Source organism: Epinephelus lanceolatus, chromosome 11, assembly GCF_041903045.1.
Source record: "Epinephelus lanceolatus isolate andai-2023 chromosome 11, ASM4190304v1, whole genome shotgun sequence".
Taxonomy (NCBI): Eukaryota; Metazoa; Chordata; class Actinopteri; order Perciformes; family Serranidae; genus Epinephelus; species Epinephelus lanceolatus.
In genome coordinates, this window is record NC_135744.1 from 2,403,927 (window position 1) to 2,429,132 (window position 25,206).

Consider the following 25,206-nt stretch of genomic DNA (forward strand, 5'->3'; position numbering starts at 1 on the left):
AACTGAGTAGCAGGTGGCACCTTGTATGGTAGCCTTGGCCACCACCAGTGTGTGAATGGGTGAATGTGACTCGTAGTGTAAAAAAAAAAGCGCCTTGAGTGGTCGGTTGACTAGAAAGGAGCTATACAAATGCAGGTCCATTTATTTCTTACTCTACCTGTTTTGCTCCCAAAATCCCCTCGCAGCAGGGCTTGCATATCTCATGCAGCATTGGAGGGGGAATTTCTTGGTTAGTTCTCTTCGTTTGACTTCATATTACCCAAGGAAAAGTCTCGTGACCACTATCACAATGTCAACCTACCTCCATCTGCCTGCTGCTTCGTCATTTATCATCAATCAATCAATCAATTTTATTTATAAAGCCCAATATCACAAATCACAATTTGCCTCACAGGGCTTTACAGCATACGACATCCCTCTGTCCTTATGACCCTCGCAGCGGATAAGGAAAAACTCCCCCAAAAAAACCCTTTAACAGGGAAAAAAAACCCGGTAGAAATATGCACAGTAATACAGAAGCAGCTATTTGCACGTCTTGGGCTCCTTCACAATGGTTGATTAACATGCACATTAAGAAATAAGCAATCATATAAACAACAATAAAAGAAATTCTAACATTATCACAAAAAAAGATTGAAATACTACATAATTCATACATACTTCAAATTCAGTCCTCGTTAATGACCAAAACGTATGCAAATAGGAATGTAATAAATTAACGCATTATGATTAATATATTTAAGAGGGCATAAATGGTGCATAAATACAGTAATAAAAAGGTCAAGTCAGAATATTCAGTCAGCGTCAAGCAATAAACTCAAGAATTCAACAATCCATGACCTGCAGATGAAGTCATCTTTAATGGTGTGAGACCGGATGCAGGCACATTGTGGTCATGGCAGCTGGGACTCAATCATCCTGCTTGCTCTCTTCTACGCCACCTATTGAAGAGGTCCTCGCAATGGCAGCTCTGTCCTGGCAGCGCTGGGCCGTTGTCATGTAGAGTAGCTGCCGGTGGTCTTTTGTGGTCTTCTCATCTGCTACCTCTCTATCAAGTCTTGGTCATAGTTGTCCTATATATTCTTGCCGTTCAGACCTCTTTTCCTTGCACTCGTTTATATGATTCCAATTCTGTCTGCCTCAATTGAGTTTGGCCTGCTGTCATTTGTCACATGTTCCCACAACACTCATGGTCTACACGATCTCATGCCGTGTGCACAGCCATCCTTGGTCCTCTCATTTCTGCCTTGCTGATTTTTTACCTTGCTTGCATTTATCATGCTGCTCATTCATTTACATGGTCTTCAGGATCCCACACAAATGCACAATCACGGTGTGCTGGGCCTCATGCTGTATGCACAAACACCCATGGTCTTTGGGACTTTGTATAAATGCTCTATCATGGTCTGTGGGACCTCCTGCTGTATGCGCTAACATCCATGATCTTTGGGACCTCATGCAAATGCTCCATCATGGTCTGTGGGACCTCATGCCATATGCACAGTCATCCATAGTCCTCTAACTATATGCTGCATGCACTAACACCAACTTGTCTGCTAACTGTTGACCTTTATCACATTATAATCCACTATCATGCATCACCCATGCTTATGTCCTCTAGGTTATCCTATCACAATTTCTGCTATCCTGCTGTACTCATTTATTCAAGTTGGTCATGAATTAACATAATTCTATTGGTTCAGTTATTTTTACCTTGCCTGCATTTATCATGCTGCTCACTCATGTATGCGAGACCTCATGCTGTATGCACAAACATCCATGGCCTGTGGGACTTTGTGCAAATGCTCTATCATGGTCTGTGGGACCTCATACTGTATGCTCAAACACCCATGGTCTTAGGGACCTCATGCAAATGCTCCATCATGGTCTGTGGGACCTCATGCCACATGCACCAACACCCAAGGTCTCGGGGATCGCCCTCTAAATGCTCATACGTGGTCTGCGGGACCCCAAGCAACACTTAATTTTTTTTGGTTGTGCAACCACTAATTTCTGTCTGACATGCGGACTTAATTTCTGTTTGGTCGTCGGACCTTATTTTCCTTTAACCATTTTATTTAAGTTGGTCTTCTGACCTAAGTTCCTGTTCGGTCTATGACCTTTTATTTTTGTTGGTCTTCTGACCTTTTGTTTTGTTCTACACATGGTCTTTAGGACCCCAGTCTGTGCACCCAAGGTCTATGGGACCTTATGCTCATACACGGTAATTTCTTTACAGTTGTCGGACCATAGTTTCTGTTTGTCATGATGACTTTAATTTCTGTTTGGTCGGTGGACCTTATTTTACTTTCACCATTTTATTTGAGTTGGTCTTATGACCTTAGTTTTTGTTTGGTCTTATGACCTTTTATTTATGTTTGGTCCTCGTTGACCTTTTAATATGTTCTACATATAGGCCCAGGTCACTAGGACCTCGCACCAGTCACGGTAATTTCAGTTTGGTCGTCGGACCCTTATTTTCTGTTGCTGTCATGCTGAAAATTGCTGACTTTAATTTATGCTTGGTCGCCGGACCTTAATGTTTTTTTTTTTTATATATATATATTTTATTTAAGTTGGTCTTCTGACCTTAATTTCTGTTTGGTCTTATGAGCTTTCATTTCAGTTGGTCCTCATTGACCTTTTATTATCTTCAACATATAGACACCCATGGAACCACACACTTTTCAGCTTTCCTTTCACCATCATTTCTGTTGTCACAGCTTACTTCATCTCTGGCTTTTATATCATTTGGTGGTTAGACGTCAACACGTTTCCTTGCTGCTTTCCTTTTCAACAGTTTTTTCGCATCTATCATCATCTAATAGTTGATGGCTCCCTAGCTGTAATTCCTGACATATTCCTACCACACATTTCTCATCAGAGTTGTACTGATTTCATTCAGGGCTTATATCTGTCATATACTTCACTATGCACATATCTTTTCCATAGTTTTGCTTTATGCATGTTTCTCTAGCTGCGCATCTCCCCGTAATTTTCTCTTTACTTATTTATTAGAAGCCTGTTGCCTGCTGGTAAGGTAAAGATCATCTCATGTCAATTGGTCAGTTGTCCCTCTCCATTCTTATTCTTCTTTTGGGGGGGGGTTCCCTATTCAACTATGGATTCCTCACCCTCCTTAAATCATACCATCTCTATGGGGTCTAACTGCCAAAGACTTTTCACATTTTAGCATTCCTATGTGCACGTGTTAACAATTATTCTTTTTACCTTAAAAAAGTGTCTCTCCTAACTGAAATGAAGCTCAGTGTAAGTTTAATCAGGAAGACTTTCTTTGTGCTCATTCATTCACAACTCTCTCCATCCCACTCCCACCACTTCCTCTAATTAGCTGACTATGGGTGTTCACTCTTTTACTTGTCCAATCGAACTTGCCAAGATCTCTCTCAGCCAGTCAGAATGCCACTGCAAAATTTTAAATCTGCTCATTCTTCTACTCATCCAAATCATCAGCACTTCGCTATCTTCCTCTCATCTCATCCTCACCACCTCTTGCACCACCAGCGTCTAGAACCCGGGGGGGTTCCATATTCAACTATGGTTTCATCACCCTCCTTAAATTATACCATCGCTACAGGGTCTAATCACCAAAGACTTTTCACATTTCGCATTCCTATGTGCACATATTGATTAATATTCTTTTTATGGATGGATGGATGGATGAATGGAAAGAGATATCAGCTCTCAGAAATTGTTTGTTATTATTTTGGGAAAAAATCTTGAATGACATGTCTGTGCATCGGTCTTTCTGTATCTTTAAATTGATTCTTATGATCGTGGATGACCACAAGCCTTAATACCCATCCTGTTTGCAACATAGGACTTTGATTTTGCAAACTAGTCATTTCTTTTATTACACGTTGCCCCTCACAGCAGGGAGCAGGCTAAGGGCTGACGAATCGGGTTGTGATGCTTGAATCAGGGTTTACATTAAAAACAGTTTTTCCAATGCAGCTCATCATGGTAGGGCTCCTAACTATGGTGGCAGACTAGACTAGAATGTCCCTATCCAGAGCAGGCCTCCAGGAAGTGCACCAGGCTTTGGAGCCAACTTTCGTAGCGGCTAAACAGTGGTACTGCAATTTCCAGGGTCCATCGTGTGATGCCATTGAGCGCAAAAAGACGTTTTCCCATAAACTTAGAGACACAACTTTAAATCAGTGGATACTGCAAAATGATTTGCAAAATTTAAGCCATTCAGTCTGATAACATTTGGAAAGTCTAAAAGAGCCGCAAAATTAAATAATTTAATCCCCATTCAAGTTAGCAGAGTGCTAAACCTGAAGTTAGCCACTCGGCCACTCAGCTGTGATCAGTCTGGAAGTCTCTAGTGTGTCTGCTGTATGGGCCCAAGGATGTGAAAGCAGCACGGATCATCCAGGTAATTTTATATGGCGGGAATAGAGCTATATGGGCCTCATGCACCACTAATAGGTTTGGGACTCGTTAGGATTTTAATGATTCCAATTCCTTACCGATTCCTTCTTAACGGTCCGATTCCTTATCGATTCCTCTTACCGATTACTACATTATATTCATTATACTTGCTATACTTAAACAAGTATATAATAAACACAAATGCAATGCTTGTATCATCTCCCTGAGAATATATAACAACAGTAAGTGATTCTCTGATTTCTACAATAACACTATGACCTCAAATTAACCACAGCAATGTAATAAAAAAAATTACTTATATGCATTCATAAAATTTGTACCTGAAGGATGGACAATCAACGGTGGAAAATGCATGTGCATCTTTAACAATAAATCTTGTCACAGCACAATGACACTCTTCAGCTCTCTCTATGGTCATCCTCCCAGCTTTTGCCACAGTGAAGGAGTTACATTACAGCTTTTGCTGGTCTTGCTGCCTGTGTTTTCTAAATACAGGAAAACACAACGTGACACTTTAATGTTACTTTATATTCATGACCGACTGATTTACAGCCAATTTCATAACTTAAGTTATCAATAACGTTACCAGTAACGTAACGTTAGACAGGCAGGGAAATCTAGTGCTTTTTGGAAGGGCGCGTTGTTAACATTAGCGCTGCTTGGAGCGGCTTCTTTTCTCAGGTTGTCGAACACGGTACATTCCCTGAGATTAATGTTGTGTTTTAGGAGGTGTTTTATTATAGCGGATGTGCTACCAGCAGTGCAAGTGATGACTGCACTCCATACACTTGCACCGTTTTGTTTGAATCTCTCAAAATATAACGAGGCTTTGGATGACTTCTGTCGCATGCTCATCTTCTTTCTCGCTCGACTGACGCTGATCTGAGATCAGTGGGCGGGTCCACTCGACTCACTCATGGAGATGCACGTGATGTTACCACATCATTTACAGGGCCAAATGAAAGACAGCTGCCAACAATCTTTTTTTTTTTTTTACAATCTAGGAACCGTTTGCAGGAACTGTTACTCCAAATGTGATGGACCTGGTTCCGAAAAGGAACCGGATCCCAACCCTAACCACTAAGCAACTTTAATAGGAATGAACAGGGCCCCATCGCCAATGCTGTATCCAGGTCTCTTAATACATCCATGACCTAGTTCCAGTGTTTGATTTGTCCATGATGTGCTACTGTAGAAAGATGGCGGTGCAACGTGGCTCCACTGACGAGGACCTGCTCTCTGCATGGATATAAACTGCTCATTTGAAAGTAACAAAAACACAAAAAGGTGATTACACAGTAAAGAAAACTTACTTATATAATATAATATAATATAATATATGTAGGAGAAATACCTAGAATATTTGCACTCGTAATAAAGTTTGGGGCACCACCCTCCTAATGAGGGAAGTGACTAATCAAATTAATAACTCCCTAAACCAATTATTAATTCATCAGCCACTTATCAATAATGAATCAATCTCACTATCTGGGTTATGAATTCTCTATACAGTGATCTTCATTCCTGTTCAAAAGAGATATACACAGACAACAACTTGGCGATAAATGAAGATTTATTTAAAGGGCCAGTGTGTAATAGTTGGCATGGTTTACTGTCAAATCTGAATCTGAATCTGAATATTCTACCCATAAATATGTAAGTGTATAATCACTATAAAATAAAATTTGTTTGCTTTTCGTAGCCTTATAATTATGCTATCTATCTATCTATATATATATATATATATATATATATATATAGCAAGGGCCTTGCTTTAGAGAGGTCGCCATCTTGCGCCGTCATGTATGTACGACAGCCCGAGTGGACAATCCAGCCAGCCAGAGAATGCGTTTTGCGTGTATAATTAAACAAACGAAGACAGCGGAAGGAAGGAAGAAGGAGGAGGAAACAGCAGAGAGTGTTAGTAGTTCGTCGATGGATAGTAGTTTTTTTAGTTATAAAGTTTGCGAATGGACCACACTTACCACGCAACAGGAGAGAGTGAACCCGAACCGTCATCTGCGAGGAAAAGAAGACGCAACTTCACTCCTTGTGATGCACTCTCTGCGGCACTTTTCCTCCTGATGATATATCTCCCCAATGATGGTAGCACCGAATCCCATTCTGTGCAGCAAAATGGGAGCGGAGGATTCAGCTTCTCTTCTCGCCCACTCAGCATCCAACACATGGAGTTCCTCATCTGTATGCTCCGGCTCAAACAGGTATGGCTGTGGATCTGTGTCCGCTACAAGAAACTCTTCTACAAAACTCTCTACAATATTGTAGCGACCCAGTGGTGAGTGTGGTAAGCTGTCAGTCAGTGTGCGGGCTGGAGATTGGTGGAGCAGAGAGGGGAGGGCTGCCCCGCTGGGTACTGTAAGTGAGTATGTGTGTATGAAGTGTGTGTTATGCTAGAAGAGTCAGAGTTTGGGACGGAGTCTTTTACGTGCTACCCCCTGGAGTGTTACCGGAGTTTTTGGAGTGCTCAAATAAACAGGCCTTTTTCCTGAAAAACTCGTGTCTGCGCAAGGTTTTTGGTCCTACGAGGCCACCGTCATTTACCCGACAGGAGGGGTGAGCGAGTGAGCCCTGCAATCTAGAATTTGACACTTATGTCACTGTTTTCAACCCATTTTACACACTGGCCCTTTAAGGTAAATGTGTAACAACTGAATAAATAAATAGCAAAGGATAATGAAATGAAATGACAAAAAATCAACAGTATATATATATATAGGGATTGAAACAAGAGGTAACTCTCGTGTGAGTTATTTAGTTTGGCGATAGTGAGAGAGTATGTGGCTATAGATAAATTGGGAATGCAGGGATGCGCAAAACTATTCACCGAAGGAAATCTAATTTCCGACCAGAATAATTAAGCCTCCTATTAGACATCAACTCTTTTACCACACAGCGGCGGCCTCAAGTAAGGGAAATTCTTTACCTACTTTCTTAGCAGCGTTGATTCAGGTGGACCCCCGAACTGTCGCTTTACAGCTTCCAGACTTCCCAGCAGAATGAAACCGGCTGGAACACAGTGGTGGAGGAGTGGTTGAGCCTGACGGCGATGTCCTTTCAGGTGGCCCTCAAAAGCTGGTCCTCTTAAGCTGCCGAAAGTCTCTGGGTTTGGCAACAGAACCACTGTGACAAGTGGTTGGCAGCTGCTGGCTCCGATGAATCTGGTGTGAAGAGGCCGGTGGAACAGGCGCTTGTCTACTTTGTTATGATTACTCGCTTATAATAAAGTTGAAAACAATCTTGTTTGCCATTTGATCTCATTATCAAAGTTAATATTAACGCACATAAAAATGTTGAAATTGGCTGGCTTCGTCACTTCAAGTATAATGTTATTCAAGGTACTGGAGATAAAAAAAGAAATGGATGAGCAAAATTTAAAAGTTCAAAATAACTTTGATCGTGAGCAAGCAAGAGTTACGCAGGCACCGTAACTGGCTAAAACATAAGATATAGCAAAAGCAAGTAGACAAAAAAGGAAAGAGGCGGAAAAAAAAGATGGTAGAGTAAGGAAGAGGACGTAGGAGAGAGTAAGAGACGAAAAGAGAAAGAGAGAGATGCGCTGTGTTCACTTGTTTTTATCTGGCCAAAGTGGGCAAGTTTGTTAAGGCGGTCTTTTAGTTGTTAATAGCTTATTATTTTATTTTGGGGGAAACTTAATGCTTTTTATTATAGGAGATCATATACTTTAACATGTTAAGCGCGATAGACCCATACTCTTACCATTATGGTCAAAATCAGTTCTTAACATCCAGTCAAAATTAATACAGTTATTATATCGCGTATATCAGTGGAGTACACATATAAACTGCTTCAAATACACACACTCTAGACTAACCTATAGTTACAATATATAATGAAAAAAACAAAATGAGGAAACACATAGCCTATTCATAAAAACAGGTTGAAAACCCAACTATATTTTAATTATAAATATAATACAGAATTCCTTAGGGGAACTCTCCCTAACTCCGTCACAAGATGGCAGGATGGCTCCATGTTAAATGAGGGATTAAAAAAAAAAAGAATTTACAACTCATTAATTTTTGTTTTACAGGATTAAAGGAAAAATATCAGTCAGCTACCAAACATGGATTATGCACATGTAAAAGGTTAGGACATAAAGAAGGAAACAAAAAGGAAACAAATGTAGAATTTCACTTCTAAGAGACAGAGACTTGGTATGTCTGTTCAGGAACGCATATTTAATTTGTGACATTAACGTCTGTTCAGTCTCCTCTTCACTCCGTTGTGAATGAGATGGTGTGACTCCCCAGGGTGGTGTGATGGGACATCATGGGATGTACTTAGAAAGCATTGTCTTAAGAACCTTGCCAGGTTGTTAATCACCGTGAAGCCTCAGGCTGAATCCTTTTGAGACGTTAATGACATCCGGAGCCTTGAAGGATCTCAAGTGAACTTTTTACCCCCTTTTGCCACCCAGACAGGGTAAGCTCAGTGGCAGGGTAATAAACATTTGACCCTCCTTGTGGCCTTTCATTGTCTATTTACTTATAATCCAGAATCTGGAGAGTTTAGAAAGCCTGTATATAATATAATATAAGTAAGTAAGTAAGGGATAATGTATAATGAGCCGGTGAATACTGGGAAAATAACTCCCGACAGCGCGTCAGGGTTCTATTCCCCTGATGGGGGCCTGCGGCCTCGTGCCTATCACCAAATCACAGCCATGACGATATACGAGTATAACATCACAAGCTCGAGTGTGATATTGCTTTTATACAACAGTTCAACAGTTAAATAAGCAAGGCTGATTAAGAAATGTTGACAAATGAGGACAAAATAGATAATTTAAGCATTTTATTTGTCTTCTGCCAACAAAAATAGTTCCCTCGGGACTCCGCTGTCACCGTTGCTATATAACGCAGACATGGTGCGCCAGGCACTTACTCTTTATACACATTTATCTGCACATTAACATTAATTGTGCAGCTGGTGAAATAAGTCTCTGGTGACTGCATGGTGGACTGTTGCTTCACAGGCACAGCTGACTCTGCCTTCTGATCTGACAGTATGTTGCTCCGTCGTTTTCTGCTCTCCATGGATGGCTTCCAGTAGCTTTTTAACAAGCTCTCAGACCTGCAAGACAAAAGGTATATTTTAGGGCCTGACTCCTAATTAGAAGACTAACTTTACACATAGGCTACGTTAAAACAACATCATACCTGTGCCCACTCACTGTCATGATCTCCCTAGCTTCAAGACCCCCATCTGACAGCTTCTGTATGGCAGTTGCCCTGAGGCTGTGATTGGTGTAGACAGCTGTTGTCCCCGCCTCTTTACACATCTTTGGCAGCATCTGTGCGAATGAGTTTATTCCCAGCGGAGCTTTAGTGTACCAGATATTGTCTGTGTGAGCTGCTGTCATCCTGGGCTTCAGATAAAGGGCATTTGCATCTAGTGGAAGTTTGTTTAAATACTTTTCCAGGGATGCAACGCAACTGCTGACCTAACTGACACTAACTGTCAGTTTTGATTTTATTGTTGATTGCAGTCAGCTGTGAGGCGGAGTGATACATACACAGTGAAATAACCGTGATGTTGTACTCCAATATCGTCACGGTTTTACTGTCTCTCGACCAATCAGATTGCAAGCCGGAACTAACTGTTGTATAATATAATATAATATAATATCCATAGGCATATCCCCCTAAATCCTACACACTAGACCTTAAATTTAAGTATAGAAGGGACATCAGTTTAGTACACTTAAAGAAAAAAAGAAAAAAAAAGTTAAGAGAATGCAAAGCCGGGTCCAGAATTGCAAGAACGTACACTGTACTACATTGCAGCATGTTAAAACTAACTAGTTTTTGCTCTTCACAGCTAACGCAAGTGCTGTTTGGTCAATTAAAAGACAGGGCTTAGATATTACATTTATAAATTGATTTCACCACCACTACAATTCAAAGAAAAAACTGTCACAAGGACATTTTATTTCAGCTCATGACTTTTTTAGTGAGCTGTGCATTGGCCCCTTTCTCAGGCCCTTATTTAGGCTACTATAACAAGGGTTGTCTTTAACGACATCATAAGTGACATTGGCCCATTTTAGCTAATTGTGTACATTTCTTCCATTTAATGTAAACAGTCTGTGGTTGCCCATTGACCATTATTATTATTACTGTAAGAGTTAAGGCTCTCAAACACTGGCATATTGTCACTAAATACAATGATATAGGCTCTGACCTTTCATTCCTGAACTGCAGCTTGTGCTCATTTATACAGAGCAGGCACAGGGACTGACTAAAGCACATTGTATTGGGGCTCAAGCACTGTGACCACACAGCCATAAACACTCCATGGCATTAGTTATTTTGGCATGGTCCGAATCTACTGCGTGAGGCTGCCTGAATGCTGTGGGGACAAGGTCTAGTGTTCAAGTCAGTTTTTGTCTCATACCAGTGATCATCATAGTGTGTATTCAGGTGGTGCCATATTAAATGAAATGAAAGTAGCCACCCCGAGAGTTCCGCTTCATAATATAATGAGAGCTCAACAGGTTGCACTTGCAGGTAGCTGGCACTCTGGCTGAGGAGCTTAACTTTTGTTGTATTCATCGGCAAAATGTTGGCATTTGTGATGCTAAACAAATCTTCCCAGAGCACTAACACAAGTGAAAATTTAAATAACAAGTATCACACTAGCTAATGTTAGACTCCATGAAAATAAAGTTAACACAAATGTTCCATCCAAATTGTGATGTTCAGCTTTTGCTAAATCAAAGCAACACAACCATATCAGGCTAATTAACAGTCCCAAGCTTTAGACATCCTATCAATGACAGATTATTGTGTTGGTTGGACAGATAAAGATACAGATACAGTTAATGGCGTCCCGGTACACCTCTGCTTTCAAGTAAGGACATTGTGTAAGTGAAAATAAGGATTTTGGTCAAAATGACAGTCTTTTCAGCAGGACTTTTAGCTCTCCATAAATTCTGGGGATACTATACCTGATCATAAGCCACATTGAAACTCCATCCAATTCTCACTCTGGTGTTGTCAAATACCGCCGCTATGTCAGTGATTTCGGCGTCAGACACCAACACTAAAGGCTACCTTTCACAGTGGTATGATACGCTGCTGGGGAGCAGTGGTTTGCAACGCAGCTGGATGGAACCTTTCATGGTGTTATGATATGCCACTGGTTGGCCAGATGGCAGATGTGGCAGCAGTATGCTACATAAAGGGGTGGCATCAGCTCATATTGTGGCCACAAGGCACCTGTTGTTTGAACACTGCAACACTGTAAACCCTAAATCGCTCACTAGACAAAATTTTCTTGGAAACAGCTTACACTCAAAACTTTTAGTTTATAAAGTTTAGTACAATACAGTAACATTAAAGTTTTGAGTATAGCAGACACAAAATAAATGTGTCACATGACCCTTGTCTGACAGGAATTTTATGTCAGATTAATATTACTTTTTGTTGTTTGAGCATTTAATTCTATGTCGTATGAACATAAAAACATTGAGTACAAGCTATACAAAAATATATTGTATATTGTAAGTTCAGGTTCTCAATTTGTAGAATAAGGCACAGAGATGAATTCTGAATCAGGAAGTACTCTTTTTTTCACCTTAATGCAGCTTTATGTTTAACATTCTAATATCCACACAGGTGGGAGGTCATTAACTGTGGATATGACATAACTCATGGTGCAAAATGTCTTTTAACACAACATTAACTGTAATCTATTAGAACCATTGGGAAATACATAATCATTAATCAGTGTGTAATGGGTAACATGAGTAATTTAGAACACATTTAAACACCGTTTTCTTCGGCTTATGCCTTTAAATACATTGTCTCATGGCATGATGGGAAACTCCACCCATTTAGCCATGCCACAAAATGTGAGGTGCACAATGATAGTACTGTTTATTGTTTATTGCTAATTAGGCAAAATCGGCTTCATAAATTTCAGTCAAATTAACTCAAAACTCAAAAATTGTTGACTTAACATGAATTTTTTTGTCAAGCTCACAAGGAATGAGTTTTTGTGTCAAGTGAACATAAAGTTTGTCATTTTGACAATCTGGGTCATTTTCGCAGACTACAATAAAATTTCATGTCATGAATTGTTACTGCAGTAAGGATGCAATACAAGGTGGTAGAAAGCCCCTTTGGAGCAGGCGGGTGGGGTGGTGGTTGGGTCCAACAAACCCTGGACTTTTTATCGGGAGCTTGGTGTTTGCTTCCCATATGAATGTAGTGCCAAACCATGATGCATTTTTCTAAACCTAACCGTGTGATTTTGTTGACATCCCAGCATTGGTGTCCTGCAATTTCAACAGCAGATGCAGGAGGATACTTGGTGTGTAATATGTACACATGAAAGTCCACTGACAAAACACATGTTGGAAACTAACAATTCGGCTAGAGTGTGTGCCCTTTACCCAATCAGCCACCTTGATAACCATGAAGCATTAGACACACAGTACAGTATTATGGGATTAAATAAAAACACACAGTCATCTCAGTTTTAACACCCTGTATCACATTTCCTCCATGCAGATCCCACCAACTCAGCACCCCACATCTTGGACAGCTTTGAGCGTCGTGAGGTGATGGCATCTCATCGAGTGGAGTTGACCTGCAAGGCCTCCGGTCACCCTGCACCCAAATACCGCTGGCTAAAGGACAACCGGCCGCTGGAGCCAGACACTCGCTTCAGACAGAGTGTGACAGGCCTGCTGATAGAGAGAGCCCAGCCCAGCGACACAGGGACATATGTGTGTGAGGTGTGGAATGGCTACGGCAATGCTGAGGTGGTTGGCAGGCTGCAGGTAAAAGGTCAGTGCCCATGGGCTGGTGGTAAGTCACTGGGATGGAGTTTTATCAGTGGTATAATGCCTCAAAACAGAGGTGAGCTATGAATCTAAAGATGCTGCAAATGTTCAAATGTTTTTGGTGCTACATGTAGCATTTTTAATTTTTCTCATGTAAAATAATAATGATGCCTTGGTAAAACTACAAGAAACAATTAAAACCAAATATTCAAATCTTCTGTTTAACAGAAGCTACTTTTAAAACAGCTGAACTTTTACCTCCCTAACCTACAGAGCCCCTGAAGGTCGTGGTTAGCCCACGGAAGGTGAAGGGCAGCGTGGGAAGCCAGGTTTCACTGTCTTGCAGTGTAACTGGCTCAGAGGAGTACCAGTTGTCATGGTACCGCAACGGAGAGCTCATCTACCCCAGTAACAGCGTTCGCATGACAGGCCAAAACAGGGAGAACCTGGTGATGGCTGGTATGGCCAAGAGCGACGGAGGAGCCTATCAGTGTTTTGCCAGACATGGGAAGATGTCTGCCCAGGACTTTGTTCAAGTCATACTAGAAGGTCAGAATTCACATTAATCTTACTGGAGATGTGTGGGAGGAAGCACATTACATGAAAGATCTCTTTGTGTTACGTGTATAGGTATTTGTGTATATACACATTAAAAACATCCAAACTGTGTACTGTGTATGTGTGTTCATGTTCAAATCCAGAATGTGTTGTGTGATGTAGTACAGTTTAACTTTATTAGATTTTGTGAAAGAGACTTGCATACTGTTAAACAAGCTGGAATGTTGCAGTGTTGGTCTTTCATGATGACACCAGTGTAAGTAGAGTATTGATAATCAATGATGTGGAGCCAAAGAAATTAGCTGAAATAATCTGCTCTCCATTTAAATTCTACTTTTTATGAATGAGGATTAGGGCCATGGTAAAGAATTAAGAAAAAACAACTGAGATTTCAAGAGTAAAGTTGTAAACCTACAAAAATAAGGTTGTAAATCTACCAGAATAAAGTCATAACATTAGGAGTTCAAAGTTGTAAAGTTGTAAATCTATATAATAATGTCATACTATTTCAAGAATAAAGTCGTAAATCCATGAGAATAAAGGCATAATATTACAAGAAAACAGTCATGAATCTACGAGAATAAAGTAAATAAATAAATAAATCTACCAGGATAAAGTTTTAATATGAAGAGAGTGAAGTTGTAAATCTACAAGAATAAGTTATAATATTATGGGGATAAAGTTGTAAATCTAGAAGAATAAAGTCATAAATCTATGAGAATGAAGTTGTAAATCTACAAGAATAAAGTTATAATATTATGAGAATAAAGTTGTAAATCTACGAGAATAAAGCTGAAATATTACAAGAATACAGTACAGTCGTAAATCTATGAGAATAAAGTCATAATATTACAAGAATACAGTCATAGGTCTATGAGAATCAAGTCGTAATTTCACGAGAATAAAGTCATAATATTGCAAGACTACAGTCATTTATTTATTTTAACAATAATTAGTGTGTAGTAATTAAACGAACATTGCCATGTGTATCTCTCTCCACTGTCCAGATGGCACCCCCAAGATTCTGGCTTCATTCAGTGAGAAGGTCTACAACATCAATGAATTTGTGTCGCTGTCATGCACTGTGAAGGGCACACCAGAACCGCGTGTAACATGGACTCTGGATGACGAACCGGTGATAAGGGACAGCCGCCACCGAATCTCCTACTACACCAACACTGAGGGTCATGTGGTCAGCCACCTCAACATCAGCCAGACCCAAGTACCTGATGGAGGGGTGTATCGCTGCATCTGCAACAATTCGGCTGGGACAGTTTCCTACCAGGCGCGAATAAACGTAAGAGGTGCTTGTCAGATCAACTCTTCCAACACACCATCACATATACACATGAACATGTCCTGATCTATTCTGTTTTAAACCTTTTGAATTGGCTACATTTAAAGTGCCTGGATGTGCAGATGTTAAAAGAATGCCTGACTCAGTTTGGAACTGATTTTTAGTTTAAGTCATTAGGTGTTGCTAGTCTCTCTCGTGTTTAAAAACTTGATATCTGTTTTCTCTTGCTATGACAGATAATTCTACAGCCTCCTGTATGGGCCATCTTATAATCAGTAACTGGTGTCCACATTAACTTTTCTAATACCCTGCTTCCTACCCAGGCCCTGCTGATAGCGTCATATTGGGACGCCATTCAGGTGATTTACTGTTAGCTCCAGTGTATGACTGTAGTGCTATCTGCTCTCTACAGGGAATTGGTTGGCTGGGTTGCTGATGTCATATAGCGGTAATAGTGCTGTGCTTGGTGCAAGGCTATTAGTATTTCTCTGTTGCAGAGAGGGAAGGGTACTTTCAGTACACTGATCGGTTTAATTTGATTGTGTTCATTCTTGCATGTTGTAAGGCTAAATAGGGCGATTCTCAAGTCCTTCAGTGAAGGTCCACGGATGCTGAATGCAGCCAAGCGATGAAGATAAATCTCCACAGGTGCCATTGCAGAGAAAGTGTAATGACTGTTTCTCACATCGTTGGCTCCTTAATCGAGCTAAAGAGAGTAGCAACTCAGGATATGCTTGTGCTCAAAGTACACTACAGAGCCTAGTTAAACTGTTTTCTATAGTGCTTTAAAAAGAAGCTCAACAGTCAATTTCCCTGAGAGACACAAAGCTATGGAAGCCTATTGGTTATTCTGTTGGTTTTTCACAAGTGTGTGCAAAAGCTGACAACATGAGTAATGGTTTTAATAATAGCTTTGTGAGTGGAGAAATGGAACATTCCACTCAAATGCTTGTCAGAGGCAATCACATCTGGCACCAAAGAGGTGGGAGCGCACAGTAATGGTAGGCTCGTTCGAGATGAGCCAGATTTGATCACCGGCGATAGCCACACAATGCATGCCGGTTAGTTTTGTGTCCGACTTCATCCCGACTTGCTCTGACGTATTACAAAAGTGGACAATGATAATCTAGCGATAGTGAGGCAGCCGCAGTTTTTAGAGCCAGGCGCTGCAGTTGCTCTCCACCAACTGGCTCTCACCCAATCTAACAGCTGATTGGTTTAGATGTTGACTCAACAAGATGACGTTTTAGATAAACTTTTAATTTTTGTTTAATTTCAGAGATTTGCATTTTATTTGTCTGAATTGAAGGCTTATTCTGTTAACAGAATGTTATGTGACTGATGGTGAAGTTTAGTCGTCAGAGACTAAATACATTCATCATAAACTATATGTAGTCTACTGTATATTAACATTGGACTGTTTTAATTATTGAGGTGTTTAGCAACACAGAAACTTGTGGTCAGTGGGATGTGAGGATTCTTAAAATAACATCTGTAGAGATGTGAAGCCCTGACTATACCTGACTGATCTTAATAAAAGCTGTTGTCTCGTATTTTTTCCACTGGAAATATTAACCTTATAGTCAGACACAATTCATTTAGCCAAGTTGAGGGGACAGGTCTGCTCTGCAGCAGCAAACTGATATGATGGTGATTTACATTAAAATTCATGTGAAATGGAGGTTGAACCATGAACATAAATTATAGATCGCCTGTAAAGAATTTTAATAAATTAATCTATCATAATTAAAATAACTGGAGACTGAAAACAAACTGATATATAAGTCTGACAATATTTTAATAAATCAACATCATAACAGACAGGATGTGACTTCCTGCATGGACTGAAGGCTGCTGGAAACTGTCGGGAAACTGTCTGACTTGACCACAGTTTTTTGTCACTGCCCCCTGCTGCAGCCGCCTGATCTCGTCTACTTTCCAGGCAAGCACAGTTCATCTCGAATGAGCCTATTCACTACAGGCTCAAATAGATGGTACACGAGACCCTGGTTCTGACTCGTCAAAAAGCACATTTGATATGGAGGAAAACAGACCAGAATGGGTCCACGAGTAATGATTCTGAGCCTGGTTTCCCTTTCTTTGACTTACCACAAGGATATCTTAGTCTGAGACTCCTAAATAAAACTTGGCAATGTTTTAATTCCTTACCATCAGAATGAATCATGGCATGTAAAAGGCATGTTTGTGGTGTCTTGAAAACACACAGAACAAAGCACAGCTATCTTTTATACTACCACCAACCCCCTGCCTCAAAATCATTTTAAGAGAGTTGTCTCTCCAATGTGTCCCTTAAGGGCCTGCCAGCATCAGACCAATGAAAAACCTCACTGCCATCGCTGGGCGGGACATGTACATCCACTGCCGTGTCATTGGCTACCCATACTACTCCATCAAGTGGTATAAGGACTCCAATTTGCTGCCATACAATCACCGCCAGCGGGCCTTTGAGAACAACGGCACCCTAAAGCTGTTTGATGTGCAGAAAGATGTGGATGAAGGAGAATACACCTGCAATGTGCTTGTGCAGCCTCAGCTCTCCACCCACCAGAGCGTCTATGTTACTGTGAAAGGTATGAACCTCAATCTAATCTGTCTTCAGTTACAGTTCATGACTCAGCCCTAGAAAATAAGCCTGGACTTTATATTTAGAAAAATAGCGTAAGATTTACAGTATGTGCTGTAGCTGTGTGTAATGTTTGGTACTCTATCGGGATTATTGTCTATCTGAAGTGTCAAGTAAGCATCTTAAGCCATTTGATTGAGATATGCATACACATTGTGTCATACCCCAGTATCTGCAGAGTACATTCATGAGTACTCCATCATTAATCTCTTAGTCTGTGAATACTGAAATGGAATCACTTTGTCAGTCTGCATCAGTCTGTTTTTCCATCTGGTGTATGGATGATGTTCATAGCATTTAAAAGATACATTAAAGCATCACATTAGTATCTACCTTTCCTTATCACAGAAAACACAGATATACAGATGGATATTTGTATACAACAACTTGTAAAAAAAGCACACTCGCATCACTGATAGCAAAGCACCATCTCCATCATCCCAGCCAGCTAATCTGAGACTCATCTGAATATGCAGCTGTGTTGATCTGAGCCAGATGATGATAACCTCAGATTGCTTTCTTTCTTCAATGACGCTGCATAATAGAAGATGTCGGATGCCCCCCCCCATCTTTCTCTTTGGCAGGTCTTGACGTGCTAACAAGTGTGCAAGGAGGGAGGGAAATCACACAGCGTAGACAAAGCTATGCTGCCATTCCACCTCGACTAATTTGCTTCTAGGCTGCTTAGCATTCCACCGCTGCTGAGAGGGAATCCCCAGGAGCCTATTATGCCTATTTTGTTGTGAATTAAATGAGCGCTGAAGTGCAGCTTATTTCAATGTTATTTTAAATCATTAATTTTCCAAAGCATCTGGTTCTCACGATGGCTACAGTGTCCCCAGAGAGCAAAAGACAGTGAGAGAGAATGTTATATGCATGGTTTTTGAGTGAGAATTCAGCTGCTCCACATTATGTGGGTAGAGGCAATAAAAAAACCTCATTCCTGCAAAATTACAGCATAATGTTTTAATACTAGGAACAAGTTAATACAGAGAGAAATGTGACTACTGAGTCACTCTGGGTGTGCTTCATAAAGTAGCTCAGCATCATATGCATAGGTACGTATATATTAAGGGTGGTAACCTCTGAGCACCTCACAGTTTGATTTGATTCCAAATTAGGCTGCTACGATGCAATGATAAAATGATCATTAATGCATCTTGATGCATCAACATTTTTTGATTTCTGTACATAATTTATTTTTCTAATTGTGTGACAAGCTACATTTTAAGCATAATGTATTTATAATTAGATGAACAGCTGGATTACTTTTTAATTATCTTCTAATAATACAATAGTACTAGAACTTAACCATGATGCCCATGTTTATGTCTGTTATGTTTAATCATCCAAATGGTTCAGCTGTAAGAAATATAACACAGTCTTACCAAATTGTGTCAGGCAATGAATTTGAATGTCTCATCAACAGTTCCACCTACCATCCACCCATTTGAGTTCCCTCGGTTTTCCATTGGCCAGCGAGTCTTCATCCCCTGCGTGGTAATGTCTGGTGACCAGCCCGTCTTCATCACCTGGCAGAAGGATGGTCAGCCAATCCCAGCCAGCTTGGGTGTCACCATAGACAACATAGACTTCACCAGCTCACTGCGTATCTCCAACCTCACACTAATGCACAATGGCAACTACACCTGCATAGCACGCAACCAAGCTGCAGCTGTAGAGCACCAGAGCCAGCTCATAGTCCGAGGTGAGGAGGGGGGAGATAGGTGTGGGCGGGGTGGTGGTGTTGAGGAGAAAAGAAAAGGTATGATTCCACTGAAGCATACTGTAAGATACAAGCAGAGATCCTTGTGTCTTGTGTCATCTGCCATTAAAAGTTTTAGGGACAAAGGGAGTGAATGGTGGTGACAGATAATATAGTGCAGAGTGTCAGTACCAGGTCTTTAAATGACTAGAAGTTATTTACCCAACTCTTATCTGTAAGGTAAGTTGGTCCTTGATCTCTCTCCCTGAATACAATGAAAAATGCCATGAGCCAAATGTATGCTCCTCAGACTTCAGATCAGTTGTTGAAAGACCTTGAGATATTTCTTCAACAGTGAGCTGTTAGTGATCAGCAGTGTTGGGCAAGTTACTCTCAAAATGTAATGTATTACATATTACTAGTTACCCTAATTTAAAAGTAATAAGTTACTTTACAATATTATTCTCTGTGTAGAGTAATAACTTACTTATTACACTACCTTTGCATTACTTTTACCAAAATGAGCTCAGAAGAACTAATTTTTATTTTAAATGGATGAGGGTCATGTTGTTCACAGCAGGCAATCAAGGCACAGAAGCTCCAGTTTATTACAGTTCATTTCAAATCCAGTGCTGAGCAGGTCTGACTCATTCATGCATTCACATACAGTGGTTACCACTTTGTATTAAAATCATGATAATAATGAACTTAATAAATTGCCTTGGACACAGGGAGGGTCAGGCAGAGGATCAAAGTCTGATAATTATGACACATGGATAAATATTCGTTGGCCTATGATATCAAACATGATAAACAAATATTGAGGTTGGCAAAACAAACAGAAGGGTGTGTGATTAAGTCACTATGACGAGCGCAAATTAATACACTGAAGCTGGTCAGCTACAACAGCACCAGAGAGAGTTATGCATAAGAATGGGACAGTGTGCCAGCATTGCTCTGCAGTTGCAGTTGCACTAACATCAGCCAGATATGCCGATCATCGAGATAAAGAAAAAACAAACCAGTTATCACTGTAACACATTACATTTGTAACATGTTACCCCCAACACTGGTGATCTGTAGATATATTTGTTTTTTAGATAAATTAGTGTTGACTAATGGCTACTTGACTTGTAGTTCCTCCCAAATTTGTGGTGCAACCTAAGGACCAGGATGGCATCTATGGAAAGGCAGTGATACTAAACTGCTCAGCTGAGGGCTATCCTGTTCCTACCATCCAGTGGGAGTACTCTAAAGGTAATCGCACAGCGTGACACAAACATGAATAACATGTATATTTACCCCATATAAATACAAATATTACATCCTTGTGGCAACACACAACTGTCTCTTTCGGGTCTGATTAAAGTGTTAGACATTTCAAAGACTTTGACGACTTTTAACTCAATAATTTGCCTTTCTTTTCTTTTGACAGTCATGCTGAGATGATCTGTATGCTAAGATTTTTTTGTCCTGTGGCAAGCTTATTTTCTATGATAGATCATCTTTCCCTGAATACCAACAGAGCAAGCATAATGTCCACAGCCATGAGGTTGAATGCATAATGACATCCACCTCAAGTCCAAACAAGCACAATGAGATGAGAAACAGCAGCAGTTCAAGGAAGAGCTTTTCATTTCTCTGGAAGTAGGAAATTGGTGGGAGATTATGTTACTACTAAACTTACATGATCCCATCCTGGCTGGACACAATAAAAGTGACTCTTGAAAACAAAAAGGATCTGTATTGATGTGAAAATCTATTGCTTTTATTTTTGTCAGTTATTACATTGCTTACTTATTATGATATATGACTGATGGTGAATCTTGATCTTCAGCTTCCTCTACAAGTGTTCTATTAGGTTTAAGTCTGGTGACTGACTGGGCCATTCCAACACCTTCATTTTCTTCCCCTGGAACCAGTCAAGAGTCTCCTTTGCGGTATGTTCTGGATCGATGTCCTGCAGGAAGATTTCCCCTGTATCTCATTCTCATAGTCAATGGCAAAAGATTCTGGTCAAGAAATTCCTAGTACATGGCTCCATTAATCTTCCCTTTGATGATTTGGATTCTGCTGGTACCATGAAAAGGGAAACAGCCTCATACCATAATGCTTCCGTCCATCCATCCATTTTCATCCACTTATCCGGGGCTGGGTCGCGGGGGCAGCAGGCCGAGCAAAGCACCCCAGGCATCCCTCTCTCCAGCAACTCTTTCCAGCTCCTCCTGGGGGACCCCAAGGCATTCCCAGGGCAGACGAGATATGAAATCCCTCCAGCTTGTTCTGGGTCTACCTTGGCACCTCCTACCAGTGCCTGGGATACCTCCAGCAGGAGGTGCCCCTGAGACATCCTAGTCAGATGCCTGAACCACCTCAACTGACCCCTTTCGATGCAAAGGAGCAGCGGCTCTACTCCGAGCTACTCACCCTATCTCTAAGGCTGAGCCCAGCCACCCCACGGAGGAAACTTATTTCCGCCACTTGTATCTGAGATCTCAATCTTTCGGTCACTACCCAGAGCTCATGACCATAGGTGAGGGTTGGGATGTAGATGGACCAGTAAATCGAAAGATTGCCTTCCGGCTCTGCTCCCTCTTCACCACGATGGACTGGTGAAGCGCCCGCATCACTGCAGAAGCCGCACCAACCCGCTGATCCATTTCATGCTCCATTCAACTCTCACTCGTGAACAAGACCCCAAGATACTTAATCTCCCTTACTTGAGGCAGTAACTTCCCCAAACCCGGAGAGGGCAATCCACCGGTTTCCGGCAGAGAACCATGCCCTCAGACTTGGAGGTGCTGACTCACATCTCAACTGCTTCACACTTGGTTGTTAACTGCCCCAGTGCATGCTGGAGGTCACGGTGTGATGGAGCCAACAGAACCACACAATCTGCGAAAAGCAGAGATGAGGTCCCCAACCCAGACCCCTTCCTCCCCCCGGCTGCACCTCGAGATCCTGTCCATAAAAATCACAAACAGGATTGATGACAAGGGACAACCTTAGTGGAGGCCAACACCCACGAGAACGTGTTTGACTTTACACCAAGTACTGTATGCAGACACAGCTCTCACTTTGGTCATACAGGGACCGGATGGCTCGTAGCAGCGAGCCTGGCACCCTCTACTCCCACACTACCCCCCACAAGACCACCCAAGGGGCGCGGTTATAAGCCTTCTCCAAGTCCACAAAGCACATGTAGACTGGATGGGCATACTCCCATGACCCCTCCAGCAGCCTCACAAGGGTTAAGACCTGGTCCACTGTTCCACAGCCAGGACGGAATCCGCATTGCTCCTCCTGAATCTGAGGTTCGTCAATCGGTCGGAGCCTCCTTTCAAGCACCCTGGAGTAAACTTTACCCGGGAAGCTGAGCAGTTTGATACCCCGATAGTTAGAGCACACCCTCCGGTTCCCTTTTTGGAAGATGGGGACCACCACCCCAGTCTGCCACTGCAGGCACTGTACCCAACCTCCACGCGACACTGAAAAGGCGTGCCAGCCAAGACACCCTAACAGTGTCCAGAGCCTTCAGCGTCTCAGGGCTAATCTCATCCACACCCAGTGTGTTGCCACTGGGTAGCTTTTTAACTATCTCAGCAACCTCTGCCAGGGATATGGGCAAGAGTTCCCCCGAGTCTTCAGGCTCTGCCTTGTTCATGGTGGACGTGATGGCCAGGTTCAGGAGGTCTTCAAAGTGCTCCTTCCACCGCCCGACGATGTCCCTAGTTTGGGTCAGCAGTTCTCCCTCTCTGCTGAGCACAGCTTTCCCTTCCTGAGTTGGCTAACGGTCTGCCAGAACTTCCTTGAGGCCAACCGAAAGTCCTTCTCCATAGCCTCCCCGAACTCCTCCCACACCCGGGTTTTTGCTTCAGCAACCGCCACAGCTGCAGCCCTTGTGGCCAACCGGTGCCCGTCCGCTACCTCAGGAGACCCCTGGGCCAGCCAGACCCGAAAGGCCTCCTTCTTCAGCCCGACAGCCTCCCTCACTGCTGGTGTGCACCAGCGGGTTCTTCAGATGCTGCCACGACAGGCATCGACAACCTTTTGACCACCTCCTAGCAGCCACCTCCACAATGGAGGCTTTGAACATGGACCACTCAGACTCCATGTCCCCAACCTCCCTCGGGATGCAGGAGAAATTCTTATGGAGGTGGGAGTTGAAGACCCCACGGACAGGGGCCTCAGCCAGACGTTCCCAGTTCACTCTCACTACCAACTGGGTTTACCAGATCTGTCCGGCAGCCTCCCCCGCCATCTGATCCAACTCACCACCAGGTGGTGATCAGATGACAGCTCTGCTCCTCTCTTCACCCGAGTGTCCAAGACACGGAGAGCTGAGCGCTTGTGGAAATCAACCAAGCTTCATGTACATTGTCTTTATTTTAAAGAACTGTTAGCTGAATTCAATTCTGTTAGGGTGGCCAGAGCCTCATCAGAATCTCATCATCTCCAACAAGAGAAATACCAGGGTCATTTTTGACACTATAGGTAGCGTTACTGGTGCGCAACCGCCTGCTCTACCTGTGTCCTCTGATGAGGACTGTAGCAATTTTTTAATGTTTTTTGTGAATAAGGTTGCCAGTGTCAAGGACAGTATAACACCCTCCTCCTCCTCCCTTCCTGATCCTCCCAAACAACAGTCAATTATTGACAATTTCTCACCTGTCTCCTTACAAGACTTAGCAGGTCTTGTGTGCACTATGAATATCTCTTCTAGTCCGCTGGATATCCTGCCCACAACTTTGCTGAAAAATGTTTTCAGCACTATTGGTCCATCTCTGCTCTCCATAATCAATAGCTCACTGGTTTCTGGTCGTGTCCCGTCCCATTTCAAGCAAGTGGTTGTTCAGCCACTTCTCAAAAAGCCCAATCTGGACCCCGCTGTTCTTAGGAACTACCGGCCCATTTCCAAGTTGCCCTTTGTATCTGAAATTCTAACAAACCAGTTAGTGACAGCGTTGAACAGTTACAATATCTTAGATAAATTTCAGAAACTGCTCTTCTCAGGGTCTCCAGTGACATCATGATGGCCTCCGATGCCAGTAAATCCACTATCCTGGTTCTGCTTGATCTCAGTGCAGCCTTTGACACTGTTGCTCACCACATCCTTTTAGACAGGCTGAGGGACTGGGTAGGCATCTCAGGGACTGCCCTTCATTGGTTTAAATCCTATCTGTCTGATCGATCCTTTTCTGTGGCTGTTGGCCCTCATAAATCAGAGTTTGCCCCCCTTTCTTGCGGGGTGCCCCAAGGTTAAGTGCTTGGGCCTATCCTCTTTATGCTATACATGCTCCCTCTCAGAGATGTCATCAGCAATTTTGAAGGTATCTCATACCATATGTATGCAGATGACCTCCAGTTATATTTTTCTTTTGACCCTGATAGGACCGATGGAATTGACTCACTGTACGATTGTATGAATGTAATTAAGGACTGGATGGCTACTAACTCCCTTCAGTTGAATGCAGCTAAAACTGAGATTTTAATTATTGCACCTGACGCCTCAGCATCTAAAGTGGCCAGCTGCTTAGGGTCCCTCAGTGTAAATGTGCGCCCCAAGTTGAGAAACCTTGGGGTCACATTTGATCAGGCCATGCTCTTCAATAACCACATCAAAATTGTCACTCGCTCCTGCTTTTTCCACCTCAAAAACATTTCCAAACTCAGATCCATGTTAACTTATTCCGAGCTAGAAATGATCATCCATGCTTTTATTTCCTCACGTCTAGATTACTGTAATTCTC

The 25,206-nt window shown here is 42.0% G+C and overlaps 1 protein-coding gene across 4 annotated transcripts in view; it reads left to right on the forward strand.

Annotated features, from left to right (window-relative positions):
- LOC117265132 (cell adhesion molecule DSCAM) overlaps positions 1-25,206 on the forward strand; it is a 338,323-nt gene that overhangs the window by 161,003 nt on the left and 152,114 nt on the right. For 2 of the 4 annotated variants that reach the window (XM_033639553.2, XM_033639556.2), the window contains exons 5-10: positions 12,978-13,256; positions 13,526-13,801; positions 14,818-15,114; positions 17,423-17,698; positions 19,181-19,459; positions 20,594-20,713. In XM_033639553.2, coding sequence (XP_033495444.1) covers positions 12,978-13,256; positions 13,526-13,801; positions 14,818-15,114; positions 17,423-17,698; positions 19,181-19,459; positions 20,594-20,713 — 1,527 coding nt within the window. The other 2 variants (XM_033639558.2, XM_033639559.2) reach the window with 2 other exon arrangements.